The sequence below is a fragment of the Centrocercus urophasianus genome, unplaced genomic scaffold (assembly GCF_019232065.1).
Source record: "Centrocercus urophasianus isolate 14NV4802_14NV808 unplaced genomic scaffold, USGS_Curo_1.0 seq_14, whole genome shotgun sequence".
Taxonomy (NCBI): Eukaryota; Metazoa; Chordata; class Aves; order Galliformes; family Phasianidae; genus Centrocercus; species Centrocercus urophasianus.
The window spans coordinates 37,181,023-37,202,221 of record NW_024884586.1 but is presented as its reverse complement, the minus strand read 5'-3'; the positions used below and the strand labels follow the sequence as shown (position 1 = coordinate 37,202,221).

General features: G+C 37.3%; 1 protein-coding gene across 2 annotated transcripts in view; it reads left to right on the top strand.

The window, feature by feature from the left end:
• The window catches only part of TTC7B (tetratricopeptide repeat domain 7B), a 123,502-nt gene extending 103,130 nt beyond the window's left edge, over positions 1-20,372 (top strand). For both annotated transcript variants that reach the window (XM_042814706.1, XM_042814707.1), the window contains exon 20: positions 19,377-20,372. In XM_042814706.1, coding sequence (XP_042670640.1) covers positions 19,377-19,598 — 222 coding nt within the window. In that variant the 3' untranslated portion in view covers positions 19,599-20,372. The remainder of the gene's footprint in view (positions 1-19,376) is intronic.
• Positions 20,373-21,199: the final 827 nt, after the last annotated feature.

Sequence of the window (21,199 nt, the reverse complement as noted above, 5' to 3'; positions counted from 1 at the left end):
TTTTTCTGGCACCTGTATATCATTTTAATCCCAGAATTTGTTTTCAATATTGACTAATTCATCTTAGCACTTTCCAGTTAATCCTATTAGTAGCTTAGTTTCTAAGAGCAGAAAACTGAAACAGAAAGAGAGAAATTACTTATCCAAAATTACTCATGTAGAAATTAGTTAAAAAAAAACACCTTAAAGATTATGTTCTTCACTCCACACTGTTAAAGTTCTCTTTAATTATATGTGTCAGGTCTCTTAAAGATGCCTTATGCTAACTATATGCACTTTACATCTCAATTACAAGTACGTTGTTATTGTTGATTTCTATCTTGCTTTTTTTTCAACCCCAAAATACTTTGTCTGAAAGAAAGCAAGCAGTAGGTATGGATTACACATGCTTATGAGTCTGAAGGATGCTGTGCTGCCTGAAAGAAAGAAAAACTGCAGAGGATGGTAAAGATGTGAACTCAGACCCCCTTTGAAGGAATCGGGAAAGTTTAAGAACAGAAAAATAGAACACTACCACCTGAAGTATTTTTTTTTCCTTTGGGGAAATACTCTGTTCTACTAAGGACTTTATTTGGGAAATGCTCACTGAAACATATGATTTTCAGTGTAAAGCTACTATACTATAAAAATCGTGGTTAGTCTGTATAGACTTGTCTCAAGCACATTGTGCTGGGTCCTGTGGGTAGTTTGGGTTGTAATTGATCATGATAGAGCTAAATGGTAATGCTGAATCTTAGTGTTCATTCATCTTCTTTTTAACTGCATCTTTATGAATGTAATGGTTGAAGAAGAATGAGACAAGGTTTGAAAATAGAAGAAATGGTTTCTCTGTGACAAAATGATGGGAACATTTGTTTGTGGACATATTCTTTTAACAGTCTTCCAAATACTCAAGGCTTCCCTTTACATTACCACTGGTAAAAACCTATGAAACATAGCTTTTGATTTTTCCACCCTGAATTACACAGTAAATCAGCAGTAATGGAAGGAAGGTGCAAAGATCACTATCTTTCTTAACACTCTTCAGTAATCTTACATGCATATCTAATATACACATGTATGTATACATATATTCTGTACTACAAACCTGCCTTCCTATTATTTTGAATATGTTCTACTGTCTTTACAGTGTGAAAGTCTGGTGCTGCCTGGCCATATGCCATGTTGTCTGTTGGTTACCATTTTGTAAGCATTGCAAGCACCCCGTGATCCATAAAATTGGCCTTTTTTTGTGACAGCTAGTTAGTTGACAATGATGCCTTTTTGTTGTTGACAGCCTGGTATTTTTACATGCTTGGTTTCACAGCAATTTAGATACTAGAGCTTTAATGATATGTGTTTGGGTTTTTTGTTGGTGGTTTTTTTTGAAGCATACTACAGGAATGGCCAGTTGATTCCAAAATGTTGCCAGTTATGCTCTGAGTTATCTTCTCATTGCACAGATTGTTCATGTGATGTAGTTGGGGAATGTCCATATAAAAATGTCAATCGCTAAACAACACAACTGAAAAGTCTCAGTTTGGAAACTTCACAAATTAAATTTTGGAGCTTCCAGATCTATCCTGATTATTTTCTCATGGGAAGTTTCAAGGATAGCCTAACGATCTACATTGATGTCTCAGTAGACAAAGCTATGTCAAATATTACAGCTTAACATTGTAACTTAACATATTTTTACCACAGTTTTACATGGAAGGTACCTCACTGTTTCACAGTACCTGGTAGAGATGATGAACATACCAGCAAGCTGTTAAAAACATCACAATATAATGAAAAATTTACTTTTCAAGTTTTTCTGTTTCCATTTCCTTACCTTGCAAATATCTGATTGTTTCAAAATTGTGGTCACTTGGGCTTTGTTGATATCCGGTGTAATCTTTGTTCTTTCTCCCATGCCTTTTGTTGATTTACAGATGACATAAGAGGATGGAGAAGAGATAAAAACAACAGTTTTTAACTTGTGGAAAAAAGTACCAAGTAAGACTCATAGGATAGAACTAAAATGTCAGTAGTCTCTAGATTCGCTAAATATGGCCAGGAGACCTTGTGTCATTGAAGTACTAACAGCTGCTTGTGATATTTATGTTTTTTGTGTTTAAACAAAGAAAGAATAAAGTAGAAATAAGTGAAGGTCTGGAAGAATTTGAAGGAGTGTGCTACACTCTATTATCCTCTATAGTCTCTTCCATCCCTTCTCATGGGTACTTGATGGCGCCTTTTTGCATAGATCTCAGAACTGCTGTTTTTATTTTTTCTTTGCAACTGCTTTTTGGTATAAGAATTGCTTTGTAAAACACTTCTTAAATTAGGTCATTTTGCTGAAGTATGAGCTGGGCTAATTATGGTTATTTTGCTTCCCTGGTCGTTTATGTACTTATTGAGTATATTAAAGTATTACTTTACGGCTGGAGCTGAGAACTTGCACAGCAAGAAGCTGCCTGGCACCTGGTACATGTGGCTCACTTGCCTTTAGTCTCTAAGGACTTTTGCTTGTAGTCAACAGCTGGCAACTAATGACATAATTTCTTATCATTTATAAATACTTTTATTTTGGGAGCAATATATAGGATATGAAATGGGCTGGAGAGAGCAACTGAAGTCAATTTTAAAAAGAGAATGAAAAGAATTTTATTTTCCTCTTCCCAAGAAAGATTCTGTTGCAGAACTCTGTAGGTAAGATTTCACCAACTGCAGAAAAATATGCAAGATATGAAATCGTTTTCACGTCTTTTCTTTTCTCAGCATTACTTTGCATACTGGTGAAATGGAATTAAATTCTACCATCAACTGTAATCTGAATGAGATTTCTGTCAAAGCATCTGGGATCAGCTCTTTAGTCAAGTCTCTCATTATTGTGAAACTGCATGGGAGATCGCTATAAATTTTGCTATAAATCTCTTGCAGTTCTCAGGTGCATTTCAATGGACTGATGAAATCACCTTATGCTTTTTGCTTTACATCTATCTCTGAGAGCCTTGACTTATTTTGGCATAAGCCATAGTCAAAGCAGACTGTTCTAAAGAGAACCAAAAGATACCTAGTCAATGACGATGAATTTTTATTTCTGACTGGGAGCTGTGACTGCTTGTCTGTAAAAATGCTGTATCTTGTATGCCTTAAGCAGAAAATGGCCCACCTTAGTACAAAACTAGAGATCTAGAAGCAACTATCCCTCAAGAAATTTTTTTTAATGTTTCCTTTTGGCCAGGGTTGTCTCAAGCAGCAGCATTGACAGATAAGTTATCTACTCTGGTAAAAAGTTTTCTCAGCAAATTCCCAGTTGTTTTTTTTGTTTTGTTTTGTTTTGTTTTGTTTTTGTTTTTGTTTTTTGTCTCTTTATCTCTCTTGCCCATCTCATTTTAAATTTCATTTTAAGACCTCTATTCCATTTACTGGAGTTTTATTTCCCTACCAGTCAATATTGTATTTAGTTCTGCTCATGCTTCCACAGTTTGCCCAGGTGGTGCCCTGTCCCTGGAGATGTTCAAGGTCAGGCTGTTTGGGGCTCTGAGCAACAAGATCGAGCTGGAGGTGTCCCTGTTCATTGCAGGAGAGATGGAGCAGATGACATTTAAGGATGATTTCCAACTATATGATTGTATGATTCCATGATTTAAAGACAAGGTGAACTTTGCACTTGGGGGAGATGTATGAAGAGTATAATATAATTTCTCCAAGATTAGATTTCTTTAAATATAGATGGATTTTCTAGTAGCTATCTGATTTTAGGCAGAAATAAGAAATTGGTCTTTAAATTTAGTGCCAGAATTTTTTTGTCAGGAATTTTTTATCACAGGTAATCAAACTAATAGATAAAACAATTAGTTCAGTTAGCTTTAGCTCCATGGGAAAATTTGGAGCGTATTTCACCTGACTCTAAAATTGTATTTCATTCTAAGGTTTGATCAATTTGCTCCATTATTCTTCATAACAGACTATATATTTGCGATGAGGAGAAATAAACGGTAACGGAGTAATAAATTGTTGATCAGAAAGGAGCTGTCTCCTGCTTTCTCAGTAGGGCAGACTTTGTCCAAACACTCCTTGAACTCCAGCAGCTTGATACCATGACCATTCTTTTGTTTTGTTTTGTTTTGTTTTATTTTTCAATTGCAATTCATCTCAGTAATCAAATAAACTGTTGGGCTAAGTCACCAGTGATAAACATACGCTGTGTTTTATTCTACTTTTCCCTATCACGCAAGTGCTTACCTTTCCTTCTTTAACATTTGTTCTAAGGACTTGCATGTTATTTAAGAAAACTTAAGTAATCATTTTTTTTCTGACATGCAAGTAGTAAATCACTTGTTGATAGTAAAGATGGCTCTACTATCAACTTGCTAGCCAGTTTTTTTATTTCTTTTATTTATCTTTTCTTTTCTAGAATAGAGATAATTCAGTTCTCAAAATATCTGGATCTCATTCAATTTCTTGTTTGTTTGTTTCTATGTTGGCTTTAAAAAGAAAATTCCTTTTCTTCCATTTCAGAAGTCTGGATGCTTTTTTAATTTGGGTTTCTGCTGAGCAGAAGGGATCTTTTTATGCTGTTGCTATGAAGTGATGCAGCATTAACATCTACACTGTTATTGCAAGCCAGTGTCTGGTAAACTGGTAACAGTGCTGTTATTAAGCATCTGGGCAAGTTTAGAGAAGTAAAATTGTACCTGGCTGCATTGAACAGCTGCAGACAGTTTGGCAACAAAGGCAGCTGGCATGGCAGATCGTAAGACAATTACGGAAATCACTTTTGCTCATTAGGCTTTTTAAAAATCTAAAGCCTACATATCTTCAAAAGGTTACAATATTTGTATTCAAAACAGCTTTGAGTGATTAACTTACTAAGTTTAATCTGTACTTTTCTCTGAAGTCTATGTAATTTATTTCCTGTCAAGAAATGTGGAAAATGAGATTCAGAGGCTGCAACTTACCTATAAATATGATATTAGCCTTCTGATTTCTAATTCTGTACGTTACATTCATGAGACTCATGTTTAATTCTCATGCTTATTCTTTCCAATGCATTTGAATTCTGAAGAAAATTATTTTCTCCATGGGGATCTCCACTGTATCAGTTAATCTTGACAGGACAGCCTCATCAGTACTTTTGTTGAAGGGAGTCTGAGGGGGTTGTCTTTGGGTTTTTCCTTGCCAAGTGCTTAGCAGAAATTTAGGAGGATTTTCCCTTAGGATATTTAAATTTATTTTTTTGTCATAGGTTGACATTCTATTAAAATCTAGATGATCGTTTATCAGTGAAAATGATACACATATATATCATGTATATATACGTGTATATATATATTTTAATAGTTACTGTCTTTGCATGCAGTTGAAGTGAAAGGGACACATGGTAGCTCCTTGATAGCCATTTCAGATCACACAGAGTCAAATGAGGCCATTGCTTCGTATTCACTGCAGAACTTTTAATGGTCTTAAATAATAAATCAGTCAGTTTACATCTTATGTTCCCCAACTATCCTCCTTTCTGGAAGAATTGGTGAACATTCACTTAGATTTGCTCAGTGAATGCAATATTCCCCAAATCATTGCAGCTGAGGTGGCTGATGAAAGCAATGGGTTTGGACAGTAGACTTGGTATTATCTGTGGCATGAGCACTTTGATTCATGTTTGATCTGGTTTTGAGAGTTCAGTTAAACTTGGCACCATGTTACAGTAAAGGCTATGAATGTAAACTACTTTCATAAATCTTTTTTTTCTTTTCTTACTTTATTTTTTGGTGGAAAGTTCAAAGTTCAAGACAAAACAACTTCAAACAGCACTAAACCTGAAGGCTCTTGAGGCCTGAAGGAAAAAGAATTGCTCCTTTCATTATAATGAGTTGCTGGTTTTTCTCAGATACTCTGCTCAGGTCTATGCTTTGATGTGCTCTCCTGCCTTTCAAATCAGATTCCTGCCTGTATTGGAAAAAAGAGCTGAGCTTTGTTTTGACCTCTGGGGAAAGTTGGAAGATAGTATAGTCCCTATTGTGAACTTCTGAACACTTCTGAACACATGTATAACCTTTGCATGTTTTCTTATGAGTGGATTCAAAGAACTGATATTGTAAATATCCTTTGGGAATTTTGTTTGTTCATGTATTTACCATTATATTACCATTATAGTCTGAGTAAGACTTTTCAGGCCAGCTTTTTCCTATGGAAGTGTAATATCCTATGTTAGTTTGGTAGGACATAGCAAACCGTAACTGCTTCACTCTGTGATTGATGGGTGATAATCTAGAAAGAGAAGTTCTAAAGTTTCTCAAAATATTATAAATACTTATCATTGTCCAGTTTCCAAGATTGAATGTAGTTTTGTACATTCGGTTGGACTGGATGATCTTATAGGTCGTTTCCAACCTTGTGATTCTATGATTCTATGACATGTATTGTTTTAAAATGCAGTTGTCAGAAACTAAAAATGCTCTCTACATAACAACGTTTTATGACGTTTCTGGTTTTTTTTTTTGCTCATCTCTGAACTAAGCAGTTTTGGGTATTATGTGGGTTAGCTGTCTAACTTGGCATCATAGCATATTTAGACAAAATAATGCATTATGAGTGTTTAAAAAAGAAACAAAAAACCACCACAACAACCAAACCACCAACATGTGCGTTCATTATGGCTTCCATAGAACACACAGTATGAAAATAATTTCAGAGCTCTAAGTCTATGCAGACAATAGTTGTGTTAAGGGGCACTTTGGAAAACTACTTGCCTTATGGCCTGGGAGATCTGACCTACTTAAAAAAATTGCTTTTGTCTTGTTTTCCAAATTAAACTTTCTCTGCTGGACAGGGGAGTTTGCTACCTTAGAATAAGTAAATGGAAACAAAGATGAGGTTTTAGAAGTACCTACTCTCACTTAAAAACAAAGCCCTTTATTCTAAATAGGAAGCAAGTATTACTTTAAAACAGATGTTATCAAGCAGTTACAGATGCTCAAAAGATGAGCAGGCAAACCACTATCAGCTGCAGACTCATTTCAGTTTCCAGTTTTTTTATGCTCTGTGCTGCAACTTGTTCTGACAGCTGACGATAGCTTCTCTGGGATTCTGTCTGGATTTTAATTTATGACCATTTGAAAAAGCCATAGCCACAATGGTACTGGAACAGATGGTATTATGAGGGTCACAGACCCAAAGGCTTACCAGAGAGCTATGAAATGCTGTGACACTGATGCAGACTGTGATGATGCTTTGTCATGTTAATTGAATGCCTTGCCAGAATTTGGTAGGTTACAGTTGCCAGAAATACCTGTTCTTGATGTAAAGTCTAAAACAGTATGATACACTGTCAGATCTATTAAAGTAATTGATGCATCAAACAAAATTTCCTTTAAAACTGTGATACGACAGTGTGAGCAGATGGTGATCTCTGCTGAAAGTAAATGATGTAGCTTTAGCCTAGGCATCCAAAGTCATCTCATTTGCTCCAGAATCAAACCTCATGCTTCCTAAAATTGTAGGAAAATCTATTAGTAGGTGCACTCTTTCTGTTGTGCACATTAGATTTGATTTAATACAAAATTTACATCTAAATAGTTTTTGCCTAAGATAGAACCTCTGAATGTTAAACATAAGAGCTGATAAGAAGGGTTTGTATCTCCCTGCTCTCAGTGGTCACTGTACATTCCAGCATTCTCACATGCCCCACTAAAACCACACTGCTGCTGTCATTCTTATCTTTGAAAGTGGAAGCTGCCACTCTGCATTTCGGTTCTTTTCTCAGTGAACATCAGCTTCCCAGTTTGCTTATTCTGATGGAATCTTAGCCTTGTGTGGGATGGCCTTTTATGTCATTCTTGTGTTCTTCCTGCCGGCTGTGCTCCAATGAACTAGAAAAGTGGCTCAAATGGCCAAAATTCTGACACTTTTGGAATCAAGAATCAAGTGTGATTCAGCAGCCTGTCAGCTGGTACTGGCAAACCAAAGGGAAGAGCTGAAGGAGAAACAGCATTTGGAATTACACTCATTTTCTCAGCAGATTTAGGCCTTGTGCATTAACTTATCACGCAGTTTAGAAAATGGATTAAGAGCTGTGAACTTACAGCAGCATATGAAGTGCTGTGTCAATCAGTGCAGTGATGAAAAACCATTCATAAAAAGTCCAGAACCACATTAAACTCTTTTTGTCTGAGTCTTTAATGGGAATGTGGTATTTATCATGGATGACAAAAGCAAACCTAGTAACATGGAAATGGTGGTAAGAGTCCACTTGCTGGTGGAGGAGTATGGAGGATCCAGACCGAGTTCTGGCAGAACTTGGAAGGGAAGTGAAGTAAGATGTCTAGCAAGAGTTGATGAAACTTAAGCTACAAAAAGACTGTAGGACAGTCGATGTAATACCTGTACTGGGGAAGAGCAGTTACAGGGGAAAAGTCTCAGTTTGATGAAAAGTGAGACCTGGAGAACCTCCAGACCTTGGATAACAGAAATATGATGTTGCTAACAAATATAAAATGCAAGAGCAAGGCTGGAGCCTCTGCCTGTGAGATTGGGGCTGTTGGCTGATCTGAGCTGTTGATGAGTTGCTAAGCCACTACAAGACATCATGTTCTCTGTTCTCACCATGAATTCTGTGAGGCTACAGATTTCTTCTTCCATTAGGGAAGGAAGGTGATGTTTGTGCTCCACAGGTTACCACATGATCCCAAATGCGCAGTAAAAACAGCAAAAAAAATCCAGTAGAAGTACCTGAGACTGACCAATAGGGCAAGTGTACTATCAGTGTGAGCTGAAGTGTGGATTCCTCCCAGGTTTCCTCCCAGGCTAACTCTGTCCTTATTTTTTAAGAAGTGACATGGCTGGATGAAAAATTGGGTCTGTAGCTTCATATCAGACTTGTTCTTATCCACAATGAGCATTCAGGTGACTGAACTGCAGCTGTGGAAAATATCTGAAGATTTTCTGAGAGATGTGGTAACAGGATTAAACTGAAAATATTTTGTTAGCAAGTTCTATGTAAACAGTGAACAATGATCCACAAAAAGACTGATGTGAGAAAAGTGAATCAATTTACATGCACTCCAAAGATGACAGGTAGGTCGCGTTAAACAGTATTCACCTTGTTTTCCTCCAAGCCAGAATTAGAAAAGGCTAAGTTGCTGAAATGTGCTGCTATTTTAAACTTTTTTGTTTTACTATTTTTTTTTTCTCCTTGAGATTTCTCTCTAAAAATTACACAAAATTTTTTTCCTACCTTTTTGGAAGATAATGTCGTAAAGCATATGCAACTTTTTGAGGTTTTATGAAAGGTCAGTATGCAAAGAGGTGTTTTGCTTTTTTTCTAAGTGATAAAGGCCTTATGTTAGCCAGTGATTGCAGGTTGACTCCTATGATCGCTGCCTGATGGTGCACAGATGAGAGGATGTATGGCTTTCGTTGGTACTGAAACATCCATCCCTTATGGATGGATCTGCTGGTAGCTGTTCTGTCAGACTGACAGTTTGGTGGTTTACCACCTACTACTGCTGTCCTTTATTGAACAGTCTGAGGATGAGAAAGTGAATGAATGCCCTCAGATGCTGGAAGCCTCTTTGCAAAACGCCAGTCTCTCTTCATTGCAGTACAATGGCCTGAGGAGCAGATGGCAGCTCAGCATTTGCTTTGGTGTGGGCAAATGCTGTTGCCTGGGGATGTTGTTGGAACTCTCACAGTCTCTCTTCCTAGGCCAAAGTGCGAAACTCTTCCCAGTGTCACTTGGCTTGGTGAAGAACTCTGCTTTATTAGAATTAACCTTTTGTTCTTGGAGATGATTGCAATACCAGTCTAGTATGTGCTGCTATGGTGTCGTAACACTTCTGAAACAATGACTGTAGCCATAGACTTAGCTACAACAAGTGCACATACATATGCAAAAGTCTCTGGCTAAGGGTAAGAGAAAAAAATGTCAATTATGCATTTAAATCTTTACATTTCTATTTGTATTTTATTTTAATAATGAAAGGATTCGTCATCTTTTATACTGCAGTTCTGACTCAATAGTTAATGCAGTATTTGTCAGAATATTTGAGAGAATTATGCATGCATCAATGCAAAAATACTCTGGAAAAGTTTAATTCACTTCTAATGACCTTTCCATAGTCCCGAAAATTCAGATTAGTGTCGGTTTCTGTAGTATTAAGTGTATACAGAAATAGCCTTGAAAATAGTTATATTTTAGGTAATGATTTCCAAAGTTACTGATTTGAAGTATTCTAACAATTCTCTTAATTATAAATTTTAACCACTGAACCTCATATTGGATTTAAAACTGTTTGTTTTTTTTCTTTGATACACCAGACTTTAGATTGTGTTCAGTTTTTCTAATTGCTATTTACACAAGCTACATACCACCTGTAGGTTCATTGTGATTTTACAGAAAATCTTTCATTAATGAAGAGCAATACAGCTTCTAAAATATTAGTTTGCTATTTGTTAATATTTCTTCTTTAATGGTATCAATGGTTGGCCAGTATCAAGAAATACAGGTTCTTCTGTCCATTGCATATAATTTTGCATGGGTAACAAGTTTTCAAAAGCAGGAATGTCAAATATAAAATAAAATCTAGTGTTTAGACAGTGGAGTAAGGAAACAATTCACAGTATCCTCAGGTCCTTTAAAATATAAAGCTTTTGCTCAAGTCTTTGAATATGGACTCAGCGATCTGAATCTCAGGCTTCTCCCTTCCATAATCTTGGTCTGAACTTTTTTCTCAGTCTGTTCTGCATTTGTATCATTTTTGGATGATTTGTTCATTTGCTTTTCCTCTTTCTACAATTGAAAACACTTCTATCTTAGCCCTGTGTCTTGAGTAACAGAACTTCACACTGTTTCTCACCCTGTGACTTGGAAGCTGGAAAATAATGGTATCAGTAAAAAGTAGCATCTAGGAGGCTCTGTAGGTAGCATGATGATGCAGTGGTAAATCCAGCCTTGCTTTTGAAACCAGGCAATGTCGTGATACAACCACAGATTCTACTGATAAAATGTTAGTATTCCATTAGCACATTACCGTGTATAGTGTAACAAGGTCATGCACTTGTACCTATAAAATGTTTGAGGAGGAGAAAAGGGATGAGCAAGGTGGGGAGGCACTGATATCGCAGCTGGGAGGAAATGTAAAACATTTGGCACCAGAAGGCAAATACTCCAAATTCAGAACAGACCACAGTCTGAAGATAGGCTGTACTTGGTTGATCAGAAGGATGGTACAGCACTGCTTGAGCCGTGGCAGTCTGATGGCTGGAAGGAGAACTGCTGTGTTTTCACTGTGTGTAGACAAAGCATATTAAGAGCCTCAGTGTGATATTCAAATGGAGATAAAGCATTCTATTACCTCTGAAGCTATGAGCTTTCCTCTCCACCAGTCAGGTGTCTTACTTCCACTTACTTTGCACTTGCTGGTGTCAAACTAGTCAAACCATATAGAACTCACCGTATAGTTTGGTAGTGATGCTGCATCTTTATAAGCTGATATGAAGTTCAAATAAATTTTAAATCAAAGCTATGGCAGCCAATTGCATAACTATGTTATTTTATGGGGAAAAAAAAAAAGTTCCCTGAGAGCTTCATCTCAGTAGGAGAACTGCAATCAGCAACTTAAAGCCAAACAAACTTTCCATTTTGAAACTCCGGGTTATCAGCAGTGCACAGTAACGAACTAAAGGGCACACATGCTCCTGCTAGAAAGGGTCAGTTATTTTCGAGGGTTTGTAAGTACACAGATGCACCAACAATCACACATGTTCATTATTTCACACTGGCAATGCAGAGTTCAATGAGTAACAAAGCCCAAGTTGTTGTTTCATGATTCTGTTGCCAAGCAGTAAGTTTTCTCCTAGCAACAAGTGTTTTGCAGCAGGGGAAGCAATTGGATCCCTGAGGGGGTATGTTGGGATTGAGGGCAGGGTAAACCGTAACAGACTGGAGCTTGGGAGCTTTAGTGGTGACACAAAATACACAGCTAAATTCCTGGGTGTGCTGCTGACTGAATAAGGCAAGTGAGAGTGGCAGGAAGGAACATGAAAAAAGGCAATATTTCAGCATAGGCAATGAGCAAAAATGTTGGCTGCAGGCACAGATTCACATTTGTTCATCAGTTGCTTTGCTCTAGTGAGTGATCAGCTGTAGTGCTATCAGCTGCCTGTCCTCATAAAACAAAACAAAACAAAAAAAAGAATAACACACAGAGCTGCAAAAATATTCTATTTTCTGCATATTGCATTTTATTTCTTCAAACAAATTTCGATTTTTATCTTATTTAAATGGATTTCAGATTCTACATTGTGGAAACAAATGACTGGTACATTGCATTTTCTTTTTCAGTTCAAAAAGTTTATGTATTTAATTTAGAGAGAACGATTGTTACTTGTGTTGATCAATCCAGTTGTCTTTAAACCTTACAATACGGATGCCCTTCAGAATGCCTAAATTAAAATGCATCCATATCTGTCATAGCAGACATAGAATTATGCTTATTTCTGATGGAATGGCTCATTTCAAACTTTCTGTACTTGCAGAAAATAGTTACTTACAGTGACTAAACATGTAGCTGTTCCTGGTACACTTCTTCCAAAGAAGGAACTGATACACAATTTCTTGAGTAAAGTAACACTTCCAGTAGATGGACATGGTACAGTACAAATTCATCAGTTAAGAGGAAAACAGGAGAGTGTAGTGTATAAATAATGTGCTATTTCATTCTACATAATTGTGAAGTATGTGGAATCCAAAAGAGACCCAGAATAAAAAAAGCAGCATTTATATTTGTCATAGGATGTACTTAAATGTGTGTTTTTAATCGCAGAAGATGGGAAACATCACGTACAGAATTTTACTTATTTGTCCACATATCATGAAAATAGCTCACTGTTCTCTCACCAATGCTTCTGTTTCATTATTACAGCACAACACTGTCAAGTCTCTGGTAAACTTTAGTTTGATGGATTTCTCTGAAAATAGCAGCCACCTTAACACCTGCAAAATAGGCTGAAAAAGCAGTGTGTAAGAAGGGGCAGTTTTGTGATGCTAAATTTGCAGTGCATATGGATATGCTGTACATGCCTTGCATATTGAGCTTTAACTGTTTGTAGTCATAACTCTTCATTTTCAAGTTTTTAAATAAGATTGCATGTTTCTACCATGTCTTTTTTATGTGAAAATGAATTATTGTGCTGGTACTTTAAAAACAAGTTAAGATAAAGAACTGGGAAACTTACTTGGGATGTGGTAATTTCTCTAAGTCTTTCATGTCATTATCAAAATCATTATTTCCAACATGAGTATAGCTCTGTATCTGATTATACATTTGCAGCTTTTAGCTTATTGGGCTTCTGTGGGCCATCAATGAGTTGGGCATTGTTCTGTCTCTCTCCTTGTTAAAAGCAAAATTGATCCACTACAGTTTTCATACTCTCATAAAGTTTTGTTACTGTTTTTGCAAGAGAAGATTTCAGCTCTGAAATATTTTTAGTTTAAAAGGGGCCAAATTTAGAAGCTCTTTAGAGAACTCTTGTAATAGATCAACCTAGGAAAAAATACAGTATGAAAATTTTACCTGGTATAACTGAAATTCCCATACTTGAGGTCTCTTGCAGCTCAACAGGATGCAAATCTTCAGCAGAACTGATGCTTTCTTGCACGTTAAGTGCCTACATTTTTCCCACTTATCAATTTCTTTCTCTGCAGAGTTGTGAGAGTTCAGTGCTGGGAGTTTAGCATCATCTCTCAAGAAGGCAAAATTGCAAGTGGACGCATGGTCCAAGATTCCATCTTTTTTTTCTGCTTTGAAAAAAAAAAAAATTCTGACTTTTGAGAGCATCTCCTACTTGGAGTCTGTGTTTTTCTCAAAGAAAATGAAATTGTTTGTCTCAATCTCCAAATGGACGAAGGAAGGCATCTCAAGTGGTTCTTCTGCTGAGTTTGGGAACTGTTTATTTTCCAGGGCTAGTGGACAAGCAGTGAGATGATTCCATCTCAAGAAAACCTCCTGCTCACTCGAGCGTATTTTTAGTCACGTAGAAGAAACCACAGTGATCTTTACAGTGTTGGGTTTTTGTTTGTTTGCTTTTGTTACTTTAATAGTTATTTCAACTAATTCATTTGGCATGATAAAGCTCTGGTTTGCTGAGGCATAAAACGAGTGATAATTACAGCTATTATTTTTCAAAAGTTAGTTGCATAGAAAGAAAATTACAGACTTCCATTTCCCCAAAAGCACGTAAAAAGTGACCTTCCTCGACTCATCTAAATAGATAGTTCCAATAATGTTTTCAAAATCAGAAATCAGTTATTTAAGTGGTTTTCCATTTCTGTTCTGTGTTTATTTTTCTAGATGCATGATTTCCATTGACTGTTTGGTTAATCATTATGACAGGTTAATTTGCAAAAGAGAAAAAGCCTATTTGCTGAAAAAAGGTTCCCTGCAGTGAAGACTTCACTACATGCTTATTTAAGCTTTATACAATTGCTTATTGTATCATGTTGTTCAGACCGAGTGATATTTTGTTAATAATAATGGTACATTTGCTAACTGAAGGTTTTACATGGAGATTGTGTCAAGCTGCATTGGAAAATTAGAATTAATTTGAATGTTTTTCTTTTTAAAAATACTTACCTTATAAGAAATAACTTCACTGCACTGAAAATGAAAGGGGGAAAAAGACTATATAGAATATAATTTTGGCATGTCAAAATATGATTTTGACTTATTAAAGCGTATACTAAATTTTGTGATTGGTTTTCTACTGCTATCTGCATAGCTCAGATTTTGAAGCTGTATTGTTTATGCAGGGGCCAGATGGGTACATAATGTCTTGCTGATTGTTAACAAGGTGGACTGAAGATTTAGTCCTACTGAAGTCAGTGCTTAATTAAACATCTTGTGCTATGTGCATTTGAAAATTCCATTGTGCATCCTTCTGTGCCCAAAAGACAATATTGTGTCATTTCAGTTTTCTTCAAAAGCAAGTTGGGTATTTTACCATAATTTTGCCTTTTAATGTTTGCATTTATTAATTGGATATTTCTCTGCATTTGCTTCTTCAGTGTAACCCAAAAAATTAAGAGAAAGTCCTTCAAACAATGGAAGCATCAAGTCATGACATTATATAAGCATGCCATTATTGTCTCACTTTCCACTAATGACCAGAAGGAATGTGGGTATTCAGTTGATGGAAAACCTGATATTGGATCAGGAATAGTGGGGGCTTGCAGTCACCTTCTCAACCATCAGGTCATGCAAGCCCTTTCCATAGGTTCAACCTCAAACATGAATTGTTTTACACCCTGCTGCTACAAGCAGAAGGCCGTTGCAAAAACTCCCTGCTCCAATTGCCAGGAATGCTCACACCTTTTTTTGGTAATCTTACTCACAGCCAATTTCTACACATTTATTCCTCTGCCAACATTATTCTCTAACTAAAATAGTTTTTCTCTATTCTGTTCTACTGTATTTATAACAAGTAAATTTATCTCTCAGTTTTTGATTTGCCAGGTTAAACAAACCAAGTCTGCCAGTCTTCTCTTGTAAATTAAGATTTTTACTGATCATCCCAATAGTCATTCTCTATGCTTGTTCTAGTTTGACTGATGTCTGTTGAACAGGAACGACGCGAAGTGCCAGAGGATGTCTTCTTGTCATTATGTACTATCTGCTGGAAACCTCTCCTGATGTCACCTGCATTTCCCTCTTCCACACTGACACCTTTTCACACTATTATCCTATGGCTGCCTCATCTATGCCAGGCATTCTCCCGAGATACTTGCAGTTGATAGGCTTACACCATGCTGCAGACCAGTTTTGTTGCTGCCCTGTTATTTTCCACTTGCTGTTAATGACTTCTGCTGTATTTCTGTTATTCCAGTTCTCATGATCAGCCTGTTGTTTCTGTATTGTATCCTCTTAGCTTTATCAACATTCTTGTGATGTCATTAATCAGAACGTTAAACAGGATTAGCCCTCAGATGCTGTCCAAAACACGGAAGATATAATCCCTGTTCCATAATATATGCAAGATAAGTACAAATGAAGATTATTCATCCAAATGTTTTGGATAGAACATTACGATATTTCTGTATATTCAGACTCAATAGCTGTTTTTAACGACTATGTTTGTGCAGGTACCTAGGAGATATTGAGTAAAAACAAATGACTTATGTTTTGACAACAGTGCTAAGGGCCCTCAGTGAGGGTTGGGCTCTGTTTGGCTGAGCATTATGAAAACAGATGTTCTTGAGAAATGAGCAAAGAATAGCAGTTCTTTATGTGGGGCAATGTGCAATGAGGTATAAAGATGCTGAGAGAGGGAACAAGCACGTGTGAAATCATTAAACAGAGGGAGGCTTTGCATCTTGAGATCAAATGAGGAAAGATCTGCAAGATCTTGAAAATAACCTGTGGCAGGGAAGAAAATTGGAACTTCTTTTTCTTCATTTTTGTTAATTCCTGGTGGGTTTTTTTTCTGTTTTGATGTGAAGCTTGTGTAGAACCTTGTTTTCCAGTGACTAAAGTATTTCCCTATCATGAACAGCACACAATAATATATATATATATTTTAGGAACTCAGGTCTTGTATGCTCTTGAAATTGGACTGTCCTTGTTACTCCTGTCTCTGAACCTCAGCAATGGCCTGGGTGTGATAAAGGGCCATTGGCTTCTCCTAATGCAGGCAGAATCTGAAATCCATGAATTTCTGAGAACAGTGGCAATGAATTGCAGAAGCAGACATGAAACACTACTTGGTGTGCAATGGTGGCACACCAAACAAAAAATGTTTTTTTGTCTATGCAATTTCTGATGAAAATTTTCTATTTGTTTTTGAATTACAAAATCAACCTCTGCATGTAGAATTAGCTAGCAGAGAAATATAGGGAAGGGTTTATTTTTTTGCCAAAAACAGCCACCAGAAATTGTCAGAAAACATGCAAATTCAGCAAGCCAAACTACTGCAAATTGAAGGAACCCACTCAAAGTGGAGGCTTTTATAACAGTATGCTAACAGCAAATGTCGTAAATTTATCACTTTCATGTGAAAGAGATGCAATGGGATGCTTTGTCTTAGCAGAATGCCAACAGTCGCATTAAAAACCTGTGAAGCACTGTAGCATTTTAAAATGTACAGAGAACAAATAGTGGGCATATCTGTGTAACTCTTGAGTAATTTACTCTTTTCGTTCTGTATTTATGGAGTAGGTGCTTTTCCTACTAGTATTTCTTATTATTTACCAGAGTGATTGTATAACAGCTTTTCTAATTGATTCAGGTTCTAGAATCACTGTGGGTTCTATCTACTAAAATGTGTGATTTTTAAAGTACCATGCCAGGTCTGCAGGTGTGAGCCATGTGTCACTTGGAGCTTATGCAGTGCTGGGGTGTTTCTCAAGCTCATCTCCAGTCATTAAGTGAGAGATCTAGCGTTACACTGCAGATGAATGTTGTCTGTATATGGGTAATGGCCACAACTAGTAGATTGGAGTTTTTAGTTCCAGTTATAAAGCAAAGGAAATTTACAAGTTAAGGACTACTGTAATCTGTATTGACTGTTGGGAAATCTTAGAGGAGTTTTTATTTCTTTTTTTTTTTTTTTTTTTTTTTTTGCTGAAGAGTTGAGTTCAGAGGGCAAGTGTTTGCTGACAGCTGGTAGTCTGGAGATCAGTGTTCTTGGCTGGGTGATGGTGCAGGGTCACTGCAGGATGCTGCTGCATGATTGACATGCCTGCTCCTTTTCCCACTGCCAGCAGTGTGCTGCTTCATAGAGCAAAGCCAGGCAAAGACCACAGACAAAAATATTCTGTGTCTCAGAATTTTAATGGAGCCATTTGGGAAGGAGACACAAGCTGGACACTGGCTGTGTATGACATCTGACCATCGTTCTGGGGGAGCAAATCAGTGAGTCAGAGGATATGATGCCTTCTTTCTCTAGATCACTTGTTTGAGCTCAGACCACAGCGATAGTGACCAAACGTTGCTATCCTTTTGATGCTTTACATGAAATGAGTCTAATTTCCTCTTCATTTGTTCTGTGGATGCAAAGCTTGTCACCTGGATGCTGCAGCCTAGAGTAGGAATCCTCCTATCATCACAGTGATAGGATATCCATTGTTCTCCATGCCAGAGAACGTCTGGTTGTCAGCTTCTAAAAGGCTATGGCCTCTAAGTCGTGAGGATACACAACCTGACTGTCCAAGCCATAACAGTTCCTTCACAAGTACTACATGGTGTATATTCTTAGTAGAGTATAGCAACCATCAAGCAACGACTATTTACTTATGTTCTGTTAGCTGGGTAGTCTCTACTGCACTTTTTTTTTCCAAACAGAATTGACTAGATTTAGCATAGCTTACTTCTGTTCCAGTCAACAGTATTATAACTGTAAGATTTGGTTGCTTCCTTTGGTCTTGAAAAAAAAACCCTTAATTTTCAGCAAGTGGGGAAAATAGTCTGGTATACTTAGAGAAAAAAATAATTTGCAAACAATTTGCGTATTTGATCAGTATGAAATCAGCACTCCCCCAGCACCCCCCCCCCCAGAAATAATTTTGGAAAATGAATTAGAGATTCAAGTGTTGAAAGTCAGTAACACTTTTCAAGTTTCTAAGGTTGGATGGTTATACTTAACTGAATGCATGCAAACCACACACGGATACATGTACATATGTATGTTTATAGGTTTCATGTCCTTGCTTCATTTTTTGAAATTTCCCATCTGATACCTACCAGTCACTAGTAATCGCTTTCCTGTGGGGAAAAAATACCATCTCTGAAAGTTATCTGATTTTTTTTAATTGGAAATATTCTTCACCCACTCTGGAAATACTGACTCACTTGACAGCTCAAAAAACCCATGACCAGAGAAGACCTGTAGTAGCTTCTGAATATCTGCTAGGCAAATTAGCCATTGTTGTATTTATTTATTTACTTATCGAACTGTATCTGTGTCTCTTATGTGGTCGTTTTGGGGTGCATGGTCTGTTCTGCTGCTCTGTAAGATGCAGCTGGCAGTCTGTGATTGAAAGCCAGCCTGGTGAGCAGAATTCCAGAAAAGCATGGGGGACAATTCAGGGTTTGCACAAAATTTGAGTGTTTTCTAATTATCTGTACTTCAGAGTGAGGATTTGAGGGACAGATTTACAGGGAGAAATTAACAGATTTTGTTGTTCAGAGTTTGTTTTTTGCATTCCAATGTTTCTGGTCCAAAGCCACTTATTGTTGAGTAGCTTGCATCAAGCTGCTCCATGTCTTTAAATGAAAAAGATGCACATGATATATAGTCTGTAGCACTCTGAACCCATCCACTACCTGCGTTTGTTTAATTGCTGCAACATATCATTTGAGCTTCAGCATTATCCCACTGTGACCAGTCTCGACTATTTTTCTGCCGTGTTTTTGCAGGCACTGATACTTCACCAGCTTGGGCGCTACAGCTTGGCCGAGAAGATTCTCAGAGATGCTGTGCAGGTGAACTCCACGGCCCACGAGGTCTGGAACGGCCTGGGTGAGGTGCTGCAGGCTCAAGGCAATGATGATGCTGCTACTGAGTGCTTCCTGACAGCACTGGAGCTTGAAGCCAGCAGTCCTGTTGTCCCTTTTACAATCATCCCGAGAGTTCTTTGAGAGGATACCTTGGCCAGCTTATTTTGGTCTGACTTCTGGGTGTGAAAACCCAGTGTTTCAGGCTGCCTGGTAACTGATTGTTTTGAAAATCCTTAGAGCAGCAGGTAACAAACTCATCTTCTGTGGGAAAGTGGCCAAAACAGTGTCATGATGCATTCTGTTGTTGAACTGAGAGGACAGAATGGCTAACCAGAGCCAAATCAGTCATATCGCCAATGTTTTTACCCTGGTAGTTTTGAAAGTTCATTATATTGTTCCTGAAAGATGTGCCATACTTTGTTAGTGATACTTGAGTGTTACATAAAATTATAATGGAATCAACTACCAAACGTAGAATAATATATCCAAGTTAAAATTCAGTGGCAGAGCAGACTATTTTTAACAAGGCTGTTATGAAAACTGTTTTCTTCCTGCCTCTCAACCTCTTTTGGCCCAAAGTCAAAATGCGAATTTTCTGTTTCCATCTCTATTTTAGTCCAGGCCAGAGAATCAGTTGAGTTCTTGTTTTTAGTTGTTAATAACTGTGATGTGTGGCTAACTGTTCTCTCTATTTAGAGCAAAGGCTGAGTACAAGAATATTTATATTTTACCAATGTATGCCTGTTACAAAAAATATATTAGTTATTTAAGTTTAACTTTTTTATGTGAATTCAGAGTTTATTTATCAATGGAAATATGTAAAAAGAACCTCAAATGGAGTATTTACCGACATTCCTTATTCATGACCCACACTTGGCTAAATGGGAAGATTATGTTAATAATAAAATGATTTTTAAATGGAACCTTTTCTGTGCCCTGGTTAAGAACCTAGGGGGTAATAGATATCTTGTGAATGAATGCTATTGATGTGGGTTCTGTGGCTGGCTGACCTTGATGATCAGCGACACCAAAGTTAAATGCCTTGACTAGTGTCTAGAGAATAGAGGCAGCTGTACTCTTTGCCAGTACTAGAGTTATTTGAGATTTCAGGTTTCCCTAAGTCTTCACTACTACTCTTTTTTCACTCCTTCCATTCCAGCTCTTGTTGAAGCCAGATTATTCTGCTTCCACATAACACATGGGCTTTTCCATATATGTTATTAGCGTTTGGGAAGATCATGCTAAATATTTGTGCACTATTCTCAACATCTTGCACTCTTTACTTCCCTTGAAGGAAAAGTTGCCTGGTAACATTACTGCCACATTGATATAATAGAGCCAAACAATGTAGATAAATGCTTGCTAAAGTTTTCCTGGGATGCACAGATTACAGAGTAATTTGTTGTGATGAGCATTCAAGGTGTGCAAGCCAGGGCAACCTTGTGTCCTAGTGGGCTCGTGGAAGCTGGGATGACTTCCAGACTTCCCATTAAAATGAGTGCTCATTGGTATGTGCCTGATATGTTGCAAGAAACAGTTTCAAAATGCTCACTGCAAGATAGCAGATGATTCAGAAAAATGGCAAGTGTTTTTCTTTGCAACTCACCATAGAGCGTACTCAATTCAGGAGCCTCGAGGATCCCCACTGTGAGACAGGCTCTGTGCACTCCAGTGAGAATCTTCCAGTGGCAGAATACCTTAATCTGGTGAAACTCTTCACTTATATCTCTTTTTCTTTGGCA